Source organism: Terrapene carolina, unplaced genomic scaffold (assembly GCF_002925995.2).
Source record: "Terrapene carolina triunguis isolate 2854851 unplaced genomic scaffold, T_m_triunguis-2.0 Scaffold629, whole genome shotgun sequence".
NCBI lineage: Eukaryota > Metazoa > Chordata > Testudines > Emydidae > Terrapene > Terrapene triunguis.
Genome location: NW_020664980.1, coordinates 11,165,053 through 11,188,622, shown reverse-complemented (window position 1 = coordinate 11,188,622; position 23,570 = coordinate 11,165,053). Strand labels below are relative to the sequence as shown.

Below are 23,570 nucleotides of genomic sequence, written 5' to 3'. Positions count from 1 at the left end.
GCGGAAACAGAAAACCTCAAGGAGCTCTCATGGCTGATCCACCTTACACAATCTTTTTCAAAGATAAAGTGTCCCTCAGACCACATTCTAACTTTCTACCTAAAGTTGTCTCATCCTTTCACCTCAATCAACCAATCCACTTACCTACATTTTTTCTCAAACCGCGTATGGACAGACAATAGTCCAGATTACACTCCTTGGATGTCTGCGGGTCTATAGCCTTCTACATTGATAGAACAAAATCTTTTCACGAGTCTCCAGAACTGTTGGTTTCAATCACCGAACGATCAAAAAGCAATGCTATATCCAAACAGCTATCCAAATGAATATCAGACTGCATAAAACTGTGTTACCTCCAGCATGACTGACAGCTGCCTATGGGGATCCGCACACATTATGGAGGCTGATAGGGCTCCGATAGAGTGTTTCTTCACAATGTTCCCATCACGTAAATCTGTAGAGCCGCAGCCTGGGCCTCACTACACACATTTACCCAGCATTACGCTTTGCAACAACATGCATCTTACGATACCCTGTTCGGTCACACTGTACTCTCATCTGCTACAACTTCAACTCCGAAGCCCCTCCTTCCACCGGAGGGCACTGCTTTGAAGTCTCCTAAAGTGGAGAACCCACAGGGACATCACTTGAGGAAGAAGAGAAAATTACTCACCTTGTGCAGTAACGGAGGTTCTTCGAGATGTGTGTCCTTGTGAGTGCTCCACTACCCTCCCGCCTCCCCTCTGCTTCGGAGTTTATTAGTAGGCCTTGCTGTAGAGAAGGAACAGAGCAGGGGTTGGTCGCACAGTGCCAGTTAACTGCCTGAAGCAGTGCGAGACTGGAACTGTGCATGTGCAACCCAACCAGGCACTGCTACCATAAATCTCTGATTACGAGCGCAAGGGCGCATGGATACCTAAAGTTGAGCACCCACAGGGACCCGCATATCAAACCTCCGTTACTGCATAAGGTGAATTGGCCCTATCTGATAGAAGGCTGTCTATTTGCAAAAGTGGCTGCTGTACATGAATTTGTATTGATTTAGATGTATTGAGTAACATGCTGTTTAAACAGTTTTCATTTGATTTGAGAGCTGCCATATTAACTTTGCGCTTCAGACACTAAGGTAATTTAGGGTCTTTCTTGTATTTCATACTGTTCCGAATAACCATCCCAAATATGTCACTTGCTTTTTAAAAGGGTACCATCCATGGACATTTGTTTTTGTTTTACCTGGTTACAGTAGCATCTACTCTTTAAAAATCAGTGAACTCCAAGCTGGAGCAATCAGTCTTATTATCTACATTAGGATTTAACAAACAAAATGGTGATGCATATCCATCTAACATTCTTTTCTGAGATAGTGTCACAGTAACTGCCAGGATTTCTCCATCTCTTTACAGCCCTGTTGTAGCTTTATTTAGTAACCAGGATTAATAGTCCCTTTTTAGAAAGTCCACCAGACATGTTTCATTTTACACATACTGAACAGAAGCCTTCATCCAACATAATTATCTTAGACTTAGGTAATGTTACTGCCTTAACAATATTCAGACCCAAAGTTTGGCCTAAGATTGGCACATTCCAGTGAATAATGCTGCCCACATCCTAAACAAACATAGGTGGACAAAAAAACCTTATGGATGTGCTGAAAATGGAAAGCTACTGCTGTACTTCTAGTTCTGTGCACTGTGTGTTCTCTCCTTATTTATTTGTGTAAAAGGGTTTACTGGTTTCATTTGAATATAAAAAAATCATGCAATTGGACCTGACTTATATGATCCACAAAAAACTCTGGCTTGTTTTTTGCAAAGAGTGACTATAGGAAGATTTTCACTTTACAAAATATCTGTCTGAAAAATGTCTAAACTTAATCTTTTACCCACAGACTGTTGGCATATTGTTGAAGCCATGTAATGAAGATGCAGAAGTTGATGAAGAAAACAACAGTGAAAGGTATGCATTTCACTTTCACTAATATCAGTTGGAAGTTGTGGATTATTTTTTAAAATGTGTTAATTTGTTTATGGTAATTGGTCACAGTGCAATAACATACAGAGGCAAAAAGGAGCATTTATGAACTTGCCACTTAAAATATGAAAGGTGAGGCAGAAAAACTTTCTGTAGTGTTGGCATCCAAAGTTCACAGAACTTGTTTTTTCATTCAAAAAGAGAGATTCAAGGCAAAAACATGATTGTCTGACTGTGTATTCGCACAAACGTGTTCTGGGAAGGAGAGAGAGGGAAGGTGTCAGAAGCAGCCTTGGTGCAGCCAGGAATACAACTGACATATATTTTTAAGTTTTTCAAAATGAACTTGTCTTGATTGTTACTGCTCAAATCTTAAGTGCTGGGCTGGGGAAGAGCAGAATGAAGAATTAAAATACTAAGTTCAGTAATATTTGCTACCCAATTTTTTTCACCAATACAGCAGAATATTCTCTTCAGAAATCTCACTACAGTTCTAGCAATTATTGCAAACAAGAGAATAACAGAAGGTCTTTATATGATCGGTGTAAAGTCCTCCACACAAAGATGTCTAACAATTTGCCAGTTTCCTAGATGATGTCTCCTTCCATCTCTATAGGGTAGTGTTGTCATTACTTGTGAAGAGCAGAATATCACCAGCCGCTACTATCAGCTAACAATCTTTATTTAAAACAATAACCAGTCTGTCTCTTATTTTTAGGCAAGATTGTGAATCAGTCGATGATAATGATAAAATGTCTTCACAATTGGTTCTGGTAAGAAATTGCTTCTTTCATTTGCATTTTCCTTATTTTTGTAAACTAAAATTTTCAACAGCTTTTCCACTGTGTCAGCAAACTTGGGTTAGGATTTTGATAATTTCTCGTGTGTGTGGTAGGTGTTAGTGGAAAACCATGTCAGATGGCTATGCATAGACTTCTAGCAGTGAAATATTCTTTCATGAACAATGAAATCTTTGGTTGGCTAACTCTTTTTAAAAATGTTTGAAAATATAAAGAACTATACAGAGTGCTGTTACTCTTGTAAGAAGTTGGAAGGTTTATGACAATATGCTAATTTTTCAGGTAGGGAAGCAGAGAGACATTAAGCCACACAAAAAATTAATGGCAGTGCTAGGATTGGCACTTGCTAGTTCCTGGTGCCCAGTTACCAGATGATGAAAATAAAATGTAGTATTTATTTAAATACAGGATTCTGATAGCAAGATTTGTGACCTGAATGCAAACACTGAATCAGAAATATCAGGAGATGGAAGTGTTAATGTTCCTGAGGAATCAACATGTATCCAAGTAGCACATCTAGATCTGAAGAATGAATCTGATGGTGACAAATGGGAAGGTAATTTTTACTCTGATTTTGCAGTATATTCAAAATCATGAAAATAAATAAGTAGGGCTGCCAAACGATAAACAAATTAATAGTGATTAATCACAAGATTTAAAAAAATTAATTGTGATTAATGTTAAACAATAATATAATACCAATTTACATTTATTATAAATATTTTTGGATGTTCTTCTACATTTTCAAATATGTTGCTTTCAATTACAACACAGCATACAAAGTGTATAGAGCTCACTTTATATTTTTTATTACAAATTTTTGCACTGTAAAAATATAAACAAAAATAGTAGTATTTTTCAATTCACCTCATACAAGTTCTGTAGAGCAATTACTTTATCATGAAAGTTCAACTTACAAATGTAGAATTTTTTTATATAAAACTGCACTCAAAAATAAAACCATGTAAAACTTTAAAGCCTACAAATCCACTCAGTCCTACTTCTTGTTCAGCCAATCACTGAGACAAATAAGTTTGTTTACATTTACGGGAGATAATGTTGCCCACTTCTTATTTACAATGTTACCTGAAAATGAGAACAGGCATTCAGATGGCATTATTGTAAACGCCATTGCAAGGTATTTATATGCCAGATATGCTAAACATTCGAATGCTCCTTAATGCTTCAACCACCATTCCAGAGGAAATCTAACAAATCTAGTTAATTTGTTTTGCATTAATCACTTGAGTTAACTGTGATTAATTGACAGCCCAATAAGTAAGATGTTTTCATTATTTAGAGTCTAGCTATTATTTAGAGTCTAGCTATCTGACCGCTTATGCTTGTGTTTTCTTCAGTTTTATCTGAAGAATGCATATTTACACTTGGGTATGACTACCACCATGTATAGAACTTTAAACTGCTGAACCAAGAGGTCAGTGCCAGTGTACAGCCCAGTTAAGAAAAGGACCTTTAGAAATTGAAAAGAAAAAAATAATTGCTCAGGAGTTTAAAGAAACAAACAAAAAAATAGCCAAGCAGCAAACCACCGAGTTTAGACTAGAGATATTCTAAGGATCCTAAGGGATTTTACGTGCCAAAACCCTGGCACGTAAGTCCCTGGGGCTCCTTTGAAAATATTTGCTTTAATCTTCTGCTATAAATGATATAAGCAAAGTAGTTTTTTGTGAATGACATTTTTTTTAACTTAAAGCGCATCAGCCCTTAATAGTGATTTAAGACAAGATAAATATTTCTACATTTTATTGAATTGCAAAACTAAGGTATTAAACACTATCCACACAATTTACGTTTGATTAGGCCTGAAAGTTTTTTTAAAAGTCTACTTGTTTTTTACCTTAGAAATATCAGGAATGTCAGGTCTTGTCTTCCCTGTTCCACTGGAAGACCTAAAATTGTGTACTGAGAGCTTTTCAGCTTTCAGTTGAAGAAAGGTATTAAACTTTTTTAAAAAAAGTTTTCTTCCAAGTTTTCAGAAGTTCAGGTTTTGTAGGGGGTTAACAAAAGTGTTTTAAAATGTATGAATAAATATAATTTCTTCTTTCAATTCGATTTCTCTATAATGGTCCTGCCAGTTCACTATAGTCTTACATGATAAACAAGACCTAAATTCTTAATTTAGGTTCTTAACTCCTCATCCCATGAGATTGGAAATAACCTTTCAGGATTTCTGTATACATCATAAATGCAAAAAACCCAAAAACCTAACTTTTTCATGCATCACCTTTTGAAATATTTGTCTTAAGTTGGGTCTGATCTGTTTTCCCCCTCTGGTGTTGATACATCTGAATTTTTATCAAACCACCTACACCTAAGCTAAATGGAATTGAGACACTGGGAAAATATTGTTCACTGCCATCAATAATCAGAGTCCATTTACTTCTACTTTTTATTTTAAAAACCAAAGAGTAGATAGCATTTTTTTACAGATTAGTACAAGGTGTAATACAAACAGTTGGGAGTAAAGCTGTATTTTCATCAAGCTGTTCTGGTGACATCTTTTGAGAACGAAGTTTGAATGGTTTATAAATCACCAGCAATCTTTGATAGATTGCAAACTTCCAAGAGGGAAGACTGTTCCTTCCCTTGTTGCCCTGTGACCAGACTTAAACCTTAATGAAATATTCCTAAAGTGTACATAAATTAGTGACACATCAAGCAGATATAGCACATCTCAGTTAGTAAATAAAGTTATACTCTGAAGATCAAACAGTGATAATCATTTGAGAAAATTGCTATTATAGTTTGTCATTTATATGACGATGCTGATTTTACCTATGCATATTATTTGCCTATAATTGGTCTCCACAATAATTTCCTGCATGAATCCACACATTCCCTCCCATACCTTGCAAAATGGTTAGCTTTGAGCCAAAAGAAACTGTTTGTTCTATTTATGTGTTTAGATTAGTTGTCAGTTTATGCTCTTGGGTGCTAGTAAAATTTTGTTTGGAGGGCACAACATTTGATAAAGGAGTAACTATGCACAGGATGTTGAGGACCATGAGGCCAAGTTTTCAATCTTTGCTCAAAGTTACGCATCCAAGTTTGAACATTTTGGCCTGTTCATAGTTAAAGTAATTCACGTTTTCATTCGCAATAGCTTATTTATATTATATTGTAGACTGTCAGTGTTAATCTGTTCTCATTATATATTCTTATAAGACCTATGTGGCTTTCATTTTTCTTTGTTTTCATGAATTCTCTACATGTAGAATATACCTTGATTTCATATATCCAGTTCTTCAGCTAATTTTATGATCAGTTTTGTGTAAATTATTTTAAGATACGAGGATTGTCTACTTTACATGTTTTTGGGTTGTAAACTCATGATGATATTGTATGCAAGATAATTTGCTTTATTTTATTGCTGCAGTATTCTAGGTTTGGATGTTCTCCAGTCCTGTTTAGAATTATCATTAGGACCCCAATCTTCCAAGCATTCATGCTGATGCAGACCTTTTTGGCATCCTGTTTAAGCCAATGAGTGCAGGCCCTGTGACTGCAGATGTCTTCATTAGTGCAACTGTTTGTAAGATTGGGATTAACTTTCATTATAATAATTTATTGGCAGAATCTTAAAAGGTTTGTGACCAATCAGATTCTTGCCTCATCTAAATGGCATTAAAAGCTTGCTCTTCTACTAGTGAAAAAAGCAAACTCAGGGACACAAATCATTTAATCTTATCGTTGGAGGTTGATAGCGGGAAGAAGAAGCTTTCCACATTTAGCCTGTGTGTATAAGGATTACTGATCTCCATTACTTACAAGTTGTGAACAAAAACTGCATTTTGAAAGTGTATTTGTTAAAATGTGGAGATGCCATGTGGGTTTTTATTTGAATTGCAGTCAAAAATGATTTTCTTTCGTTAAAACTTTATAAAGTCTTTCGATTAACGGCCTCATCGGGCAAGTGCTGAGAACCCTTAACTGCCATTGAAGTTACTGGGAGTTGAGAGTGCTCAGGACCTGGCCCAAAATGAGCAATTGAGTAGTGGGAATGCTTTCCCGTGGTACTGTATCTTCCTGCTTTATATGTTATGTATGGTTTGTTCTGACTGTGCTGTGTGTTCACTTTAGTATTTTTGCCATTCTTTTTCATTTTATTAGCGTCATGCCCTATCACTTTCCCCCTCATTGATTTCAAAACAATGCATCTGCAGAGAGAAGGGGAGGGTAAGTATGGTTAACCATATGTTCAGTTATCTGCCTTTTTGATGGTTTATGGTTTGCTTTCTAACTAGCCCTTCACCTGCTGTTCCCATATCTTGGGACAATTCTTATCTTCAAGTGAAAAAGCTTCCCTTTTTCTGTCTTACACTCATGTTTACAAGTCAATTGTTTAAACAATTATGAATTTCTTTTTCAATGGGAAGCAGGTACAAGGGTTATTTTTTAATGTTACATTGTGGGTTTATTGTCATTCTGCACTCTTTGAACTCAGTTTTCAAATTCCAGACTTTCACTGGAAAATACAGATTCTGTTACCTTTTGAAAAGAGAAATGAATTATTTTTTAGAAATATAAGCAAACTGCTGGGCAATAAAACATATTTCAGAATTTTAAAGGACACTATCAACTGACTTGTTAAGATTTTAACTAACTTTAAACCTTTTAAAGATTCTCTATTGTTTTGTAATCCCCTGCTTAAAAGCAGTCTCTTCCAACAAATAGTTTCCTTGCTTCTAATGGAGCTTGACGGTGTAATTCCTTTTTGTTTACCTCCTTGTTTGTTCACCAACAAAAACAATTTTGCCAGCAGAGCACAGCTTCAGGAGTAGTGTTGAACTGTGACTGCAGGTCAACACGTGGAGAAGTCTTGAGTTGTGTAGTCCCGACACAAATATTGATTTCCCCCCACCGTCGTCATTGTAAAGATGGATTTCAGTAAACAAACATTGCTCCTAATTGATAGTGTCCATTTTACCTAGCACTATTCAAATGTCAAGAGGATAACTATATAAATAAATTGGTCAAGTACTCTGGAAATCCATCTGCTCTGTAATTTGCTGCAACTCTTACCGAAAATGCATACTTCCCATAGTCTCCAAGTTGCTTAAGTCTAGAAATAATGCACAAATGTGCTGTTGATTTGTGCAAAACAAATGCATACTCATTAGATATACTTTGAAATACCTGACAGAATTTGTAGCTTTCTAATGTATTTCACTATATTTATTCACTTTGTGTGTGACACATTGTTTATAGCATTCAAGATTAAGCATTGGATACACATTTATTTTTCCTTTTGACACTGTTGTTTTATTACTATTTTAATAGACTAGTGCCATTTTTGTGTTCTTGTTTATATTTTGTAGAGCCATTTCCTGCCTTTAAATCTTGGCAGGAGGACAGTGAATCTGGAGAAGCCCAGCTTTCCCCACAAGCTGGAAGAATGAATAGTCATCCTTTGGAGGACTGTCATCCAGTGTTGTCGCATCGTAGTTTGGATTTTGGACAAAGCCAGCGTTTCTTGCATGACCCAGAAACATTAGACTCCTCATCAAAAGCACTTTCTTTTGTTAGGTGTGTACATTAGTGCAATTTGGAAAAAACTGTTAGCATGAAAATAAATGATGTTGTATCTCTGCTTTCTGTTGTAGATCCTGGTGTTTTTCAAGACTTGGATGACTAATTGAAGGTCTAAGTGTACCATGTGATTATGTGGCCATTCAAATGATGACATAATTCTCCCTTTTGTAAAACTGCTATATAAGTGCCTCCTCATGCCATAATTAGTTGGTCAGGGAGCTTTGTTTTAAGGGACCAAACTGAAGAAGGCATCAGGTGCTGGGGTGCTGCTTTTTGAAGAAGTGCTTGTCCTGCAGAGTTCTTACAAAGACTGAGCTATGGAGCGCTGTAGAATAGGCTTCTCCTCTAACTGGGGAGCTTGCTAAAGAGGGACTTCCTCTTGCACACTTTGGAGCTCCTCTAGCATAGGGGCAGGGCAGGCTGACGCTTCTGTGCACTGTAGGATCCCCACAGCCGGGGATGTGTCTGCCTTGTGTAGGTCCTAAGCTTGATTTTAATGTTAACAGCTCCCCAACTCTATCTCCTTCGGACTTCCCCACAGACAGATCTGACTTTGAGACTTTCCACCTCCTTCCCAGCTGCGACTTCATGTCACTTGGGGAAGAACGGGAGTTCAGTTTGGATGAGACTTGTAGCAGGCTAGTTGTGGGGAGAGCAGCCCTAGGCTAGTCTCTGGAGGGTAGAGAGGTTCGTGGCATCGTAGTGAGTGGGGGTTTCCTCTGTGCTGTCCGTTGCTGCGGAGTTCAGCTCTAATGTGCCTTGTAGTACAGGAGGTTTTGAAAGTTGTAGTTTGTAGTTGTGAGAGATGCTGTTTTAAGTGGGAAGAGTTCCCTAATAGTTTGGCCGACCAATCATCACTATAAAGTTGCTTCCAGCTCTGCTGAAATGGAAGAGCAGTTTAGAAAAAAGTTTTCAGTCAAGACTCTTGTACCTGTACGTTCCTGTTCTTACCACAAGCTCTCTCCATGATGGACAGTAAAGGCAGTTTAAAATTGCTATATTTGTGAAGCTTATTTTAGTTTTTAAGATTTCTGACTACAGTGAAAAGTCTTATTAGAATCTAACAAGAAGATACTATTTCCTTTGTTTGGGATCTTGGGTGAAGAATAACACTTTTTTCCAAATCTTCTAGATTGCAGAGCATCTTTCAACTCTGTGTTTGAGGGAACAGACAAGTATTTTACCTGTCTCCAGAAGCAGGCAAAGAAATGTCCTGAGTTCACTGAAGAAATCACCAGAGTACTTTTTTTCAGTGTCTAGGAAAAGTGCTACTTTCTATTAATCTAGTCTTTGAGAGTGGAGAGCTTCAGAGGGCTAGCATCTTAATAGATAATAAATGTTTTGTAAACTCCAAAGGAGAAGTTGCATTGTATACAGTTATCTAAAATGAATGCTACTATTGTAACCTTGGAGAAGGATGCAATCAGCAAAGAACGTCTAGCCTTGAGGATGAGATATGCATGAAGACTGAAGACTTTTGTCCTTGAAGTATTGAAGCAGCAGCAACACAGACTTTTATACCCTCCTTTATTTTCAAGGGCTTTGGTATGGTAGCTTGGTGGAACAATCTGAAAAGACCTTTCTGAAGAGATAAGTTAGTCTTGGCAGGTTCTTTTGTGTAAGGTACTCCCTAGAGCTTTCTTTTGAACCCTGCATTATGTGTGCGAAGAATTTTTTTGGTACTAGCAAAACTTTCAAGAGGGAATTTATCAAAGAAAATTGTTGAAAAAATTTCAGGCAAAGGTGTTTGAGTTAGAATTTTGTTTTGTCCATTGAAAGCCAAAGGGCCTCTTGCTCTCCTGTGCTGTTTGGAGCCAAGGAGAACCAAAACCTGCACACAAACTGGGCAAGGAAGTGTGGAAGGTAGGAAAGCCGGCTTTAGTGCATGGAACCTTACTTGCCCAAAACCCTGTGAAAGCAGAGGCATTCTCTGGAGTCTAGCTAAATTCACAGGTTGGAAGCAGACAGAGCTGTATGACAGCTGCTTTATGTGGCATATCCGTCCACACCCCATGAAAAGCAAAATGGGACAAGCTTGTTCAGCCCAAGCCTGCAATAGCAGCTTAGGTTCTGCATCTGCGCTGTGGAAAAGCCTTTGCTCCCAAGAACTGTTGGAAGGTAGCAGAGGTTAGGGGGAGCATTTAACACTACAGTTTCTGAAGGAGTCATGCTGTCAAGCAGATACTGGGGAGATGGGAGACTGCCAGCAATGTGAAGGCACCCAGGTTCTGTATGGGTGTCCTTACTTCCACTGGATCCCTAAGATCTTCAGCTATAGGGGTCTGAACCCCTAGTATTTTCTGCTGTGAAGAATGAGTTTCAACTCAAGGAGTTGCAAATTCTCTATATGGTAATAATCTGCTTAGGGGAACATGACCCTCAAAGATAGCCAATTATTCAGAGTCCTTTTCTGTCCGATACTATTACTCTGAAAAGCACTTTTAAAAAAGTGCTTGAATGCGTGTTGAAAATAGTTGTCCCAGGACTGGAGAATTTGGGAACAGGAAAGACCAGATGGGACTCTAACTCTTCATGCAGCTTTAAATGTTTTGACATGAAAAGTTTTGTCTCTTCCCATTCCCTCACCAAAGTCAAGAGAAAATTAAAAGTTTGGGAAAGACCTATACCATGGGGCAAATTGATGAGTACAATCTCAGAAAAGTGCATATCAGATCATAAGATCTATACTCTTATTCTGCATATACCCTTCATAACACTAATCAAGCATGTGAGCTCTTTGAGGACCAGGTATCCCAAACATTGCTAGCTGTGTAATGATACCCTGTTCTGTATACTACAGACAGGTGCATTAGTGGAAATTCTGTAACTACTGATTCTTGGTCTTGAAATGTGGAGGAGTTTCAGCCGTGTTGGATCCCAAGAAGCTGAACAAATGCACAAGGAAATCCAAATTCAGCCTGAGGACTCCATCTTCAAATCTATCATTAATAAACCCTAGGGATTGTAGGGTTTATATATTTGGTGGACCCGTATCTTCATAGCCTTGTGAGACTTAAAAGCTGTTTTTAATTGGTAAAATCATTACTAGTATATTATTTTATAGCTTATTTTGAGCAGCTCTGTGTTTTTCACCAAAAGGCTATTTGTATTAGTGCTATCACTGAGTCTAAAAGGGGAATATTTGTTTTCCCTTTTTAACTAGCATCTTGATTAAGGAAAACTTCAGAGAATAAATAACTCCAAAGAATAATGTAAGATTTGAGATGAATGGGCTTGTTGATAATACGAAGAAAGCAAGCTTTTTAATCCAGTCAGATCATCTCTCATCTAGGAGTTCAGTTAGGCATTAGAAGAGTGATCATCTGTGCTTTGGAAGAGTGGGTAGCATACTACAGAATCGTTATTTTTGAATTAATTCAGAACAGTTCAGGGGTGGGTGTGTTTAAAAGAACAACCCTAGTGTTACAGTACTTGGGGGGTAGGGATTCTCTTATCTTGATGTCTTATCACTATCCAAGGCATCAAGATAAGAGAATCCCTATCTCCAGAGACTGGGGTTGCTCTTTTAAACATGTGCACACACCTGAATTGTTCTGAATTCATGATGTTTCTTTGTACAGTTGGTCATACAAAAATTAACCTGTATTTTCTAATCTGAGTTTCAATCAGTCTCTGAATCACTGATGCTATGGACAAGCCAGGAACACTACTGCAGGGGCCTCTGCTACAAAATCCATCAAAGGAACTGTTTTTAGAACATATGCTCTTTGACGCAGGGATGTCTTCCTCTGTGTTTATAAAGAATTTAGTACGTTTTGGGCACTCCAGCAATCTAAAATAATAACACTTGTAGCAGACACCACCCTGAGAGTAGTAAGTGTGCATTGAAGCAACTTGTTGGTCAAGGGAAAATCTCTTGAAGAACTCACTAGGAATAAGAATTTTTTTTCTGTATTATTTTATTTCCCTGTTTGTGGTTTTACTATTAATTTGTTTCTGTAGGGAGGATTGATAGACATGCTCTCTGTGAATAAATGAAATGTCTTGCCTATTTATTTAGAGGTACCATTTTCACCAGCCTGATCCTTACATTTGTGTTTAAAGGAAAGATTATGGTTTTCCTTGTAGAAGTGGGTTTTGTAATAGCATAATAGTTTTTAGATGTCATAGTTCGCAGTTTTTTAGCTGAAATCATCTTGTGGCAAGAGGAAGGGGTGGCTCTTATATGTGACTCCCCACTTGAATGGCAACTTTTCCAGCTGCCCATGTTTTCATCTGAGCAGAGTATAACTTTACAGTGATGATTAGTGGAAATGTAATGTCAGAGAAAATAAGTTAATAGGTCGGAACATTTTCCTCTTCATTCTGCTTAGTCATAAAAACAGATCAGTGCCTTTTGTAGAATTCCATGTGGCCTGTGAAATGCATGTAAATATACAGTTGCTTGCATTGGTTACAGCAGCAGTTTCCAAACATTTTCCCTCTATGACCCCACTTTCACGTGTATTGCTTCCTGTGACACCAGACAGCATGGAAGACAGCAGTTAAAAATGGTGTCTCCATGCAGCGTGACCTTGCATGCCCTGTATGTACAAAGTCACACTGCATAGAGGACACCATTTTGCTTTATAAAATGGCATTCTCCTCACAGCATGACATCAGGTATAGTGTGTGAGGTCATGCTACATGGAGGGCACCATTTTGTATTGCAAAATAGCATCCTCCATGTGATATGACCACACATGTATTGTGCATGTGAAGTCATGCTGTGTGGAGGACACCATTTTGTAAAATGGTATCCCCCGCACACTCAAGATTACTATGACCCCATCTGCTGATGGAGTGACCCCACTTGGGGTCGCAGCCCACAGTTTGGGAACTGTTGTGCTACAGTCTTTAAAACGTACAAAACTTTGACTGTTTTTTTTTTAATTTTTAATTCAGAACACGAAGAGCATCCTTTAGTTCAAAAGATGACAGAAGGGAAGACAGGACACCCTATCAGCTGGTCAAGAAGTTGCAGAAAAAAATAAGGCAATTTGAGGAACAATTTGAAAAGGACAAAAATAGTAAAGTAAGTTAGTAGTCTGCAAGTTAACATCCTAACAACGTTTTTTTTTTTTTTTTTTTTTTTTTAATTTTTCAAGGCCAGAGTCCGTCACCCTTACTTACGTTGAAAGTTGCCTTATTCTACAAGGAGTTCCACTAAAAATTAACATCTCCTTGTGGAGTAAGGTATGACTCCAACGTGAATAAGGGTGACATTCTGGCCATATGTGCCCAGCCTTTATGTAGGGGCTATGTTAGGGGGTGCTATGATGGGAGGGTGGGCTTCTGGCAGATGGAAAGAAGTTAATTCAGGACCATATCCTTCAGTGAGTCCCTGCAGGGGCTTTCTCCTACTGGAACTCGCCCATCTTCTCCACTCTATTCTCCTGATGTTACCTGTAACCATGCCCCCTTTTCCTGCCTCCGACTGGAAAACATTGGTAGTAGGCAGCATACTGCTAGTGCTGAGACCGAAGGAGGTCCAGCACTGACCTGCATGCAGGTTAGTTGGAGCTGTCAGATGAGATAATGTGGGTGTGGAGGAGAAGGAGAGGAACAAGAACAACTTAATTAGAATGCTCTGGCTAGTATAAAAATGTCAAATGTTTGTAAAGATTTCACTCAACAAGCTTTAAAGAACAAACTTGCTGTGGTTTTCTTTGCTCCTGTGCAAATGTAGTTTATGTATTTTTTTTTCCAGCCCTCCTATAGTGATATTGCAGCCAATCCAAAGGTTTTAAAGTGGATGACAGAGCTTACCAAACTGAGAAAACAAATAAAAGGTATGGAATGCTGCACAAGTTTTGTTTTCAGACAAAGATAAATTGCCTCACACTAAAACTGAAATAATTTACACATTCAAGAACAACCCTGGGGGTAGTAGAAATCATTTAACTTCTGGATCCTTCTGATTTGTTCTCCAAAACCAGGAGTAGTTTACACTTGTCTGCGGGACTTCAGGAAGGGCTAATTGAAAATAGTTTGTATAAATAAAATTTATTATGTCATCCATCAGTTCTTTTGTCATCTGTCTGTTTAGTTCTAAATAGTTTTTGAAATCTTTGTTCTTTGGGATGGGGCAATTTTCTTAATCCAGATGAAAAGCACAAATGCTCAGATGGAGAATTCATACCTCAAACACGTCCACGAAGTAACACTCTTCCAAAAAGCTTTGGCTCTTCTCTTGACCATGAAGATGAAGAAAATGAAGATGAGCCCCGGGTTATGCAGAAAGAGAAGAAGCCTACCAAGGAGGCTACGCTTGAACTCATTTTGAAAAGACTGAAGGAGAAACGAGTTGAAAGATGCTTGCCAGAAGACATAAAAGTAAGTCTAAACTGGCATTTCTTAGAAACAACAGCTTCAAATACTGTCTAAAAGAGCAATAAAACATCAGTCATCTGAGATGTAATTTTATCAGTAGGTGAGCTTATCTGCCTGGCAAGAAGATTAGATTTATTTCAGATGTCATTTAATTTTGAGGATGCCTCTGAGTAAAGCCATGGTTTTATTCAGAACTTCACTGTCTTCTAACTATAGTATAGTCTCGTTTGTACTTGCGGTGGAAAGGAGATGGTTGTAATACTTCTCAGGAATGTCCACCTTTAAGCCACTAATGTATTAGGCTTACAAAAATGTATCATTGCAGCACATTATTTTGTTTTGCCAAAATATTCAAGTGTATGTTATTTCGGTTTCTTTAGATAAGGACAGAATATATGGAATATAACTAAATTTTCTGATTTGCTAAGATGCCTATCATTTACCAAGTTGCCTAATGTAGTGAAGCTGTTGAAAAGAGGTACTTGCATGTTTGACATAGATGTGAATTATTCTTGTCTAACAGAAAATGACAAAAGACCATTTGGCAGAAGAGAAAACATCTCTCCAAAAAAGTCTTCTGTACTATGAAAGTCAACATGGACGGCCGGTAATCTTTTCTTAACTTCCTCAAAACTACTCTAAAATACACCTAGGCAGCAATAACTCAATAACTGGCATGCAGTGAGGACACCGACTGTTAACACAGTTATTTACCAAGAAATAATATAATCTATCAATTGTGCTAATCAATTTCCATGTTACCATTGCTTCTCGCGTAGTTGTACATAGTTTTAAAATTAACATGATCACATTTACTCATTATGTAGGGGTTTTTTTCTAAAGCAAAATGTTAATGTTGAAGGCAGGCTATGGAATGGATTGTATGTATAGTTCTGTAGCTGCAGAATTCTGCCCATTGACTTACAAAGAAAAGTGAAATCTTATGCAAACACATTCCAGGATTTTGGGGATTCAAGCCTTTTTGCCAGGACTCAAATCAGATCATTGTGATTCACATCACTGAATTTCTCACTTAAATTTGCATGACAAAATATTTTTAAATTTTTCACAAAAATAAAAAATTGTAAAGGTGCACGCATTTAATGTTTTGTTGTCTTGCTGACTATAAGTATATAGCATTTTTTTTATCTAATTCCCATATAGAAGCTAAAACAGATCTGTGACTTGGCTTTGCAATATAACTCTCAGCCTGCATACTACGTTTAACGTGACACAATGCTTTGCGTAAATATAACATTAAGACTTTAGATCTAGCTTGGAAGACTTTAAGGACAACAAAACTCATGACCTACAGTTCAGCTGTGAAATGGAACTACTGTACTGGAAACAGTTCTGTTGCTTGAAGTTGTTACTTCATATGTCCAGTTATATATGAACTTACCTTATCACGAGCAATGATGGAATGGCTATCAGAATTGTGATGTGCTGAAAACCAGACTGAAACAAGTTGGAAGCAATATTCTTGCATCATTCTCTATTTGGCATTTTGGAAGAAGTGTAGTTTGAGCTGATGAAACAGTGATACAAATATGCTCTAAACCACTCCCAAGTTCTTTAAGATACAGTAAATGTCCAACAAGAAAACTATAAAAGGTACTAGTTTTGAATGTCTGTACTTGAGGATACAATACAAGAGGGCTTGTATACTCTATTTATAACCTTGGAAAGACTTGGGTCTAAAATTCTATATTTATTGCATTTTCTTGCTAGATGATTTCAGCAGCAGTATTTTTCTCTCCACTTATTCATAGTTCATTACTCTAAATGTGTCCTTGATGGATCTTCTTCCAATCCAGTTGCCTTGAACCTGCCTCCCTATATGTGTCCCTGATTGATATCACTAGTTGTCCAACCACTGGATGTTCCCAAGCCCATTTCAAATTGCTATTATCCTCTATCTCAAGGGGCCAATATCCCAGCTGGGGATTACCAGTGTGCTTATGCTATAGGCCAGGAAGGGGATAGTGTAGAAGTTTAGCTATGCTGGCCCTACATCACTCAGGGATTTCCCCATACAGAGGGAATCCTTAGCTAGCCATTTATACCAGCTTTCTGGCTTCTTTATGCTGTCAGAGTAGTGACTGAGAATCTGCAGTAAAACCAGATGTTCTACCACAATAGCATCTTTCTCTTACTTTGCTTATCATTTCTAGAGAATTGTCAGAATCCATCCTCAGCCTGCCTCTGTTGTTATCACTAGCCACTGCTCCAATCTTGGTCCCTTTTTCTCTTTCCCATGGCTCTTTGCAGTGAGAAACTACTTTTCTATGTGAGCTGCCTTGTCTATTGGGAATTCTTCCCATCAGTTTTTCTTTAAATCATTCCTGAAAGCTGTGTTTCTTTTTGGTGTGTGTTTCTCTTAAGTGTTATATTAGGTTAAAAATAAACCACATTATATTACAATGCCTAATTGAGCAGGATGTCAGAGCTGATGGCTGTTCATGTGAAGTATGCTACTCTGTTACATATTTCTTTCTCTTTCTTTAGGTTACTAGAGAAGAAAGGCATGTTGTTAAACCTCTCTATGACAGATACAGACTTGTGAAACAAATGTTGACTAGAGCAAGCATTACTCCCATCCTTGTAAGTAAAGCAAATATTTCTTCATGTGTTAACCAGACTGTCACCTGACAAATGTTTTCAAATAGTTAATTTGCAAAACATATCATGAATAAAAGTGCTCCATGCTTTTAAAAACTATAGGGCACAATCCTCGTGCTCAGGGCTGTTGAAGGTGTGAGATGGTAGCTCTAAGCCACCGTTACACATTCCCAACCCTTGGGGACTGCCATATTGCACTCCTGCCTCTTCCTGGAGCACTGTACCTAGCCTGAGTGTGCCATCTGCACCAGGGTGCCAGAAACGGCTGGTGAAAAGCTGGCTGTACTAGCTTTTAGCAAGCTCAGGAGTTGTCCATTCTGGGGGAATCCTCATCAGCCTTAGGGCTGGCATAAGGTTCCTTTCTGCCACTTAGATGGTGCAAAGTAATCTTTCCAAAGGCTGAGGATCCAGCCCGATATAGAGAGTGTTTCCCTAATTGACTTTGGATTTTGTACGTGTATCGAGAGTAAAAGTGTGAATGGAAATGCAGAAGGAAAATATTTGAATTTTATGCAGATTGTTTGAGAGATAGCATGATATGGTTTTTACTTTATTTTAAATAATGGAGTGATGGGCACAGACTGTATTTTATTAGTAAGCATTGATCTTTGTAAAAGAGGTACTTATGACTTAAAACTGTAACATCCATTGCAATTCAATTATCTGCTTGGAATAGTTCATTATAGGACATCTGTTTTTAGGATTTACTGATCTTATTTTGTTAGTGTTATAACAAAACATGAAAATTCCAGTAATGTGCAAAAATGGAATTGAACGAGATTAATTGATTGACATTTCTTTATGTAAGAGCTTAGACTACTCAACATCCATTTGTATATAACAAAAAGCAAATGTGGAATATTGCAGGGGTCACCATCAACTAAGAGGCGGAGTCAGATGTTACAGCCCATTATAGAAGGGGAAACTGCCCACTTCTTTGAAGAAATTAAGGTAGGTAGAACACTTATCAAATATTTCAGTTCCTCCTTGCATATTCAAGAGAAATGTTTTAAATCTGTGTTGTAAACTTCTACTTTATCACCATGCAGGAAGAAGAGGAGGATGTTGATAGTTTGTCATCAGAATTTAATGATCTCTTAAAAACTGCTGTCCAAACACAGTCTATTTCAAGCCCAGCTGAAAATTCGGAGTCTGATCTTGAAGACAGTCAAGAAAAGCTGACTCGGGACCTCCGACTATCAAGTATCCGAGCAGCTTCTATGTGCGTATGAATAGAACGTGATTAGTGCTGTACTATTGTGAGAGTTACACTGATGTACTTAAGACCTATAACACCAAATGTGGAGTTTCTTAATATAAGCAGTTGTCTTTCTGTATCTCTCAACAAATGTCTGTTGAGTGACTCAAGTGAAAAGGAATTCATCTGAGTGTCCAGTCTACTGTTCAGCTAAGTGTTTAATTCTCTTAGTAAGTTGTTTCAAATGATTTTGGGTTGATGACTGAAGAACTGTCTCTCTTTTATTAATGATTAGCCTATGTTGGTCTTTTTTTTTTTTTTTTTTCCCCCCTTCCCATAAAACGTATCCTGGATACCAAACTACTTCTGAGCAAAATCAATGTAATATCAGTCCACCTAGTTTCTTCATTTTGTTTTTAAGAGGGCAGATGAGGGTTTCCTTCTTATTACTTGGCCAATGTCTTTTTCTTTCTTTCTTAATTTTTAGGCCTGAATTATTAGAGCAACTTTGGAAAGCCAGAGCTGAAAAAAAGAAGTTACGCAAAACTTTACGAGAATTTGAAGAGGGGTTTTATCAACAGAATGGGAGGTTAGTTTAACAGAACAATGAATATCAGGCTGGTGCTTCATTTTTTATTTACTATTGCTTTTTATTTATCATACATTTTAAAAGTATGGGAAACTGAGGCACTAATTTTTGTAGCAGTGTCATCTTAATGTCCACTTAAATATGACCAACCTTCGTGCACTTCAGTACAGTATTCATTATCAAAATGTTTTACCGCTCCTTCCATATTAAACCAAGAATCCTAGCAAACGGAATTTAATCTGTTTTGTATCAACAGTCCAGTTGTATGTACTCTTTCATTATGCATAGTCTCATGAGGGACACTCCTTTTAATGTAGGACTAAGTCAGGGGTGTCCAACCTGAGCCTGAGAAGGAGCCAGAATTTACCAATGTACATGGCAAAAGAGCCACAGTAATAGGTCAGCAACTCCCCTCCTCCCCCCCACTCCCAGTGCCTCCCAGCAATCAGCGCCTCCCCCTCCCTTCCCGCACCTCCTGATCAGCTGTTTCGTGGCATGCAGGAAGCTCAGGGCAGAAGGGGGAAGGAGCATGGGCACTGCAGGCTGAGGGCAGGGGGCGGGAAGGGGTGGAGTGGGGGCAGGACCTGTGGCAGAGCCAGGGGTTGAGCAGTGAGCACTCCCTGGCACATTGGAAAGTTGGCGCCTGTAGCTCCAGCCCCGGAGTTGGTGCCTGTACAAGGAGCTGCATATTAACCGGAGCCACAGGTTGGCCACCCCTGGACTAGGTAATAAAATAATCGAGATTCTTCTGTGCATTTTAATAGTGATGGTGATGCACTCTTCAGTGTTCCCTCCCCCCCGTAAAGTGTGAATGGAAATCAAAAGAACAATTTATCTCATTTTATAAAAACAGGATAATCCCTCTGTTTTTATCTAGTGAAACTTTTCTACTAAGAAACATCTACTTCTCTAGTGTTCCAGTAGATCATTCTAAACAGAGGGTAACTGCTTCATAAACAAGAAGGGGGGCATATTTTTGTACCTTTTTTTTTTTAATATATATTCCTTAGTCCCTCACAGTCCTCATTCTTAGGTGTCTATTGTTGCAAATTTGGCATAACCTGCTACTGTGCATATATTAAATGCATTAGCTGTTTTTTCAAGGTAATAGTTAATCCACACCCACATATGAATAGAACATAATTTATCTTGCTTAACTAAGATTTATATTTACCTTTTGGCCAGCTATAAACTCACTGGCAGCTGTAGATACAAATTCAATTAGTAGGGCTTCATTGTGTGCTCATTAAAGTCAGTGGCAAAACTGACATTGACTTCAATGAGTGAATGATCAGGTCTATAGTGAATGGCAAATAACTTTTTAAATATTTAATTATAGTTTTAGATCTATTTATTATTTTTTCTTACCTCAGAATTGGATTATAATTTGTAGCTATCCATGAAGTTATTTATTCCCAAAATGATTAAAAAAAAATTCACCTATGGAAAAATTTTCCAGAAAAGCTGGAGACATTTTGTAAATATGCTGCTGGTGATTATGCTGAATTAATCTCTTCAGATTTTTCTCTCTCCCAAGTATTTTTAGTCAGTTATTCTACTAACTTTAATCCCTTAGCCCTGGGGCAGTTGCAGTATGTCTGTTGTCAACAGGCTGCATGCCAAAAAGGTCACCCAGAATCATATAGTTAACTCATACTACCTCAGTGTGTGATGTTTGACTTTCTGAGATGTACAGGATTTTCTTGGAATTGAAATATTTTCTTCTCTTTACAGGAATGTACAGAAAGAAGATCGGGCTCCAATGCTTGATGAGTACAGGGAGTACAAGAAAATTAAGGCCAAGCTTAGGCTTTTAGAAGTCCTAATCAGCAAACAAGATTTTTCAAAATCAATATAGATTGTTTCTTAAAAACACTGAATAACATCATGTTTCCGCATACTACCATAGTACTTATCAGGTGCTTGTGTTCATTTTGTCATGCACTGTTGAAAGAACCCAGTTTGTGCACTTTATTATGGTGCCACTATAAAATGTTTGAAGGGTAAGTAGGTCCTGTCTAGAGAGCAAATAAAATGTTCTAAATTAAGAGACTGCGCTATCCAACTTTAGCAAACACATAGTTTCCTTCAACGTTTTATATTACAGATGCATCTTGTTCCAGAAAGACTATAGAATTTTGTCCTTTAAGCATTCAAGAACTTTGGAGAGTCATCTTTTTGTTATCAACTTTTTGTTATTACCAACTGTTTGCATTACTGAAGAAATTAAGGTATATATCTATATCTTAATGCTACACTGAACTACTCCTGTTGCCTTTTATTATGGAAAACATGACACAAAATTCCACACCCGACTCTTTTCCTGGAATACCAAAAGTGAACAGAAATTCCTTTCAGAGAACTGCTGTGGAACACCTTTGTTTGATTTCTGGTATTTTAAATTACATCTGTCACACGGTAATATGTATTATGATCAATGGATTTTGCTACTTAGAGGTCACATTTCCTCATTGATAAGGATGACAATGGACAAACCAGAAAGTGACCTTGCTTAGTGTACTTTTAAAACTTGGAAAAACTGAACAGTTATATCACATGCTGCCTACAGGACTTATGTTACTGTTGTTCATTTTATCAGTTATTGTTTATCAAATAGTGGTCACATAGTGTTTTGTCTGAATTGGATACTGCATCTCACCCTTCAGAAAATTTGAGAAACAAAATAAACATTTCAGTTAATGGGAAATCTGATGGTGCTCAGACATTTGCAGCTCCAGCAGATAAGAGCTGGTTTAGGTCAATTACATAATTTTGCTGTATCTGAAACAAGTTTATGAAGGGCTAAAATCACTGTAGTTAAAATGCACCTGAGAATGGACAGTGTCAGTCTTAGGGGGAAAAAATTACTGCTGTATATCACAATGCATTATGCAGCTGGGGAACAAAAATAAATGGTTTAACCCTTGTGATGTAAGCAAATAGTACATGGGCCTCGCATGATTCAGCTTCAGAATTGATACTAAAACAATGTTTTGATTATCACATCCACTGTGTTGAATGATTATTTAGCTTGCTTATGCTATACAATACAACCGCCATCAACAACGGTTTTTGATCCGGCAAAAACTAAGTGTTAATTTTAACTGGTGCTTTTTGGATTTTTCAGTGTGCATCAGTTTGTTTGTGGCCATGTTTTGCATGCACCTACTCTCACTGCATGTTTTTATGACTGGCTAATGCCAACACCAATATTATTCACACTGCTTAATAAAAGACCAAAAATGATTTTTTTCACAAAGTTACTAAGAACTGACTAGCATGTAACCTCATAGATTAGTTGTTCTGTCATGTAAACATATGGAGTAGGTTCAGAATGGGATTTCTAGTGCACCAGGTCATCTGTGTGCTATAAAATAGCTTTTTTTTTTTCCTTTTCACCGTGATTATTGGCATGTAACTTTGGAATTTGGAAGAAAGCACTAAACTAGTTGTGCATTGGTGGTTTGCCTTTTTATACAGCAAGATGATTTTTAGTGGACCCTAGAGAATTGTGAGGTTAAACTAGCCTTGAGACCATTTCTCAATTTTATTCAACTCCATGGTGCAATGTACACTTTCAGTTACTTTTCTTCAGTCTGCAGACGCGGGTGTATCCAAACATCGAAACTAATGTGTACTGTATGGTGTTGTACATGAATGTTTGTGTTTTATATATACCACATGCAAAATGTCAATATGCACTATTTAAATGTTTTAAATAATATATTCCTCCTTTATAATGCTTAAATCTATATGATTCCAATATTTTTATAAGTGAGTGAATGATCAGACTGGTTCCAATTCAGAATTAACAGCTGCTTTGTGTGTGTTATGCAGTGTTTGGCTGTTTATTCAGTAGAGTAGATAAGCATGGCAAGAGTTATGCTACAAGTGTGTTTTGTGCCATCCTTGTTGAGCAATAAATAAATGGTAGAATTAGGCATTTTGTGATATAACATAGTTTTACTTTGGTACAAGTAAAAACGATATATCTATATATCGATATATAGATATATATAAATATATATAAATAAACCAGATATAATTGCATTGCTATGTCTGGCATTCATTGTATAGACTTTTATAATAAAAGTACCTTAACCTGTATTGTCATATTTCATTGCAGTAGTTTCTTTTCATGATATTTTCTTCAATACAAGGTCCTAAAAAGAATGTGGGGTCCTTTAAAATTCCTTTGGGTTCACACTGTATTCTCATTCACTCCTTAGCTTGAGCCTTAATCTTAGATAGACTTTTGGTAAAAAATAGTTTTGTCAAATAATTCACCACCTGCCAGTTAAGTCAGAAATAGTATTCACTCATAAAACATGCACTCCCAACTTTACTCACTCCTGTATTCATCATGGCCAGCAAATACAGCCATTGCAAACATTTTCGTAAGCACCATAAGGATTTTTTTTCTACAGAGATGGTTTCTAATAGCATCTGTTTGTGAATGATCACACCTAAGACAATCTTTGACTGTATTCTGGTCTTTTGAAGA

At 37.4% G+C, this 23,570-nt stretch overlaps 1 protein-coding gene across 2 annotated transcripts in view; it reads left to right on the top strand.

Annotated features, from left to right (window-relative positions):
• The window catches only part of FAM13B (family with sequence similarity 13 member B), an 81,291-nt gene extending 58,135 nt beyond the window's left edge, over positions 1-23,156 (top strand). The window contains exons 11-24 of one of the 2 annotated variants that reach the window (XM_024202101.1): positions 1,889-1,956; positions 2,690-2,744; positions 3,180-3,327; positions 6,903-6,968; positions 8,111-8,318; positions 13,230-13,359; positions 14,035-14,116; positions 14,431-14,660; positions 15,181-15,264; positions 17,166-17,261; positions 18,147-18,230; positions 18,329-18,501; positions 18,965-19,066; positions 20,801-23,156. In XM_024202101.1, coding sequence (XP_024057869.1) covers positions 1,889-1,956; positions 2,690-2,744; positions 3,180-3,327; positions 6,903-6,968; positions 8,111-8,318; positions 13,230-13,359; positions 14,035-14,116; positions 14,431-14,660; positions 15,181-15,264; positions 17,166-17,261; positions 18,147-18,230; positions 18,329-18,501; positions 18,965-19,066; positions 20,801-20,924 — 1,650 coding nt within the window. In that variant the 3' untranslated portion in view covers positions 20,925-23,156. The remainder of the gene's footprint in view (positions 1-1,888; positions 1,957-2,689; positions 2,745-3,179; positions 3,328-6,902; positions 6,969-8,110; positions 8,319-13,229; positions 13,360-14,034; positions 14,117-14,430; positions 14,661-15,180; positions 15,265-17,165; positions 17,262-18,146; positions 18,231-18,328; positions 18,502-18,964; positions 19,067-20,800) is intronic. The other variant, XM_024202103.1, reaches the window with a different exon arrangement.
• The last annotated feature ends 414 nt before the right edge of the window (positions 23,157-23,570 follow it).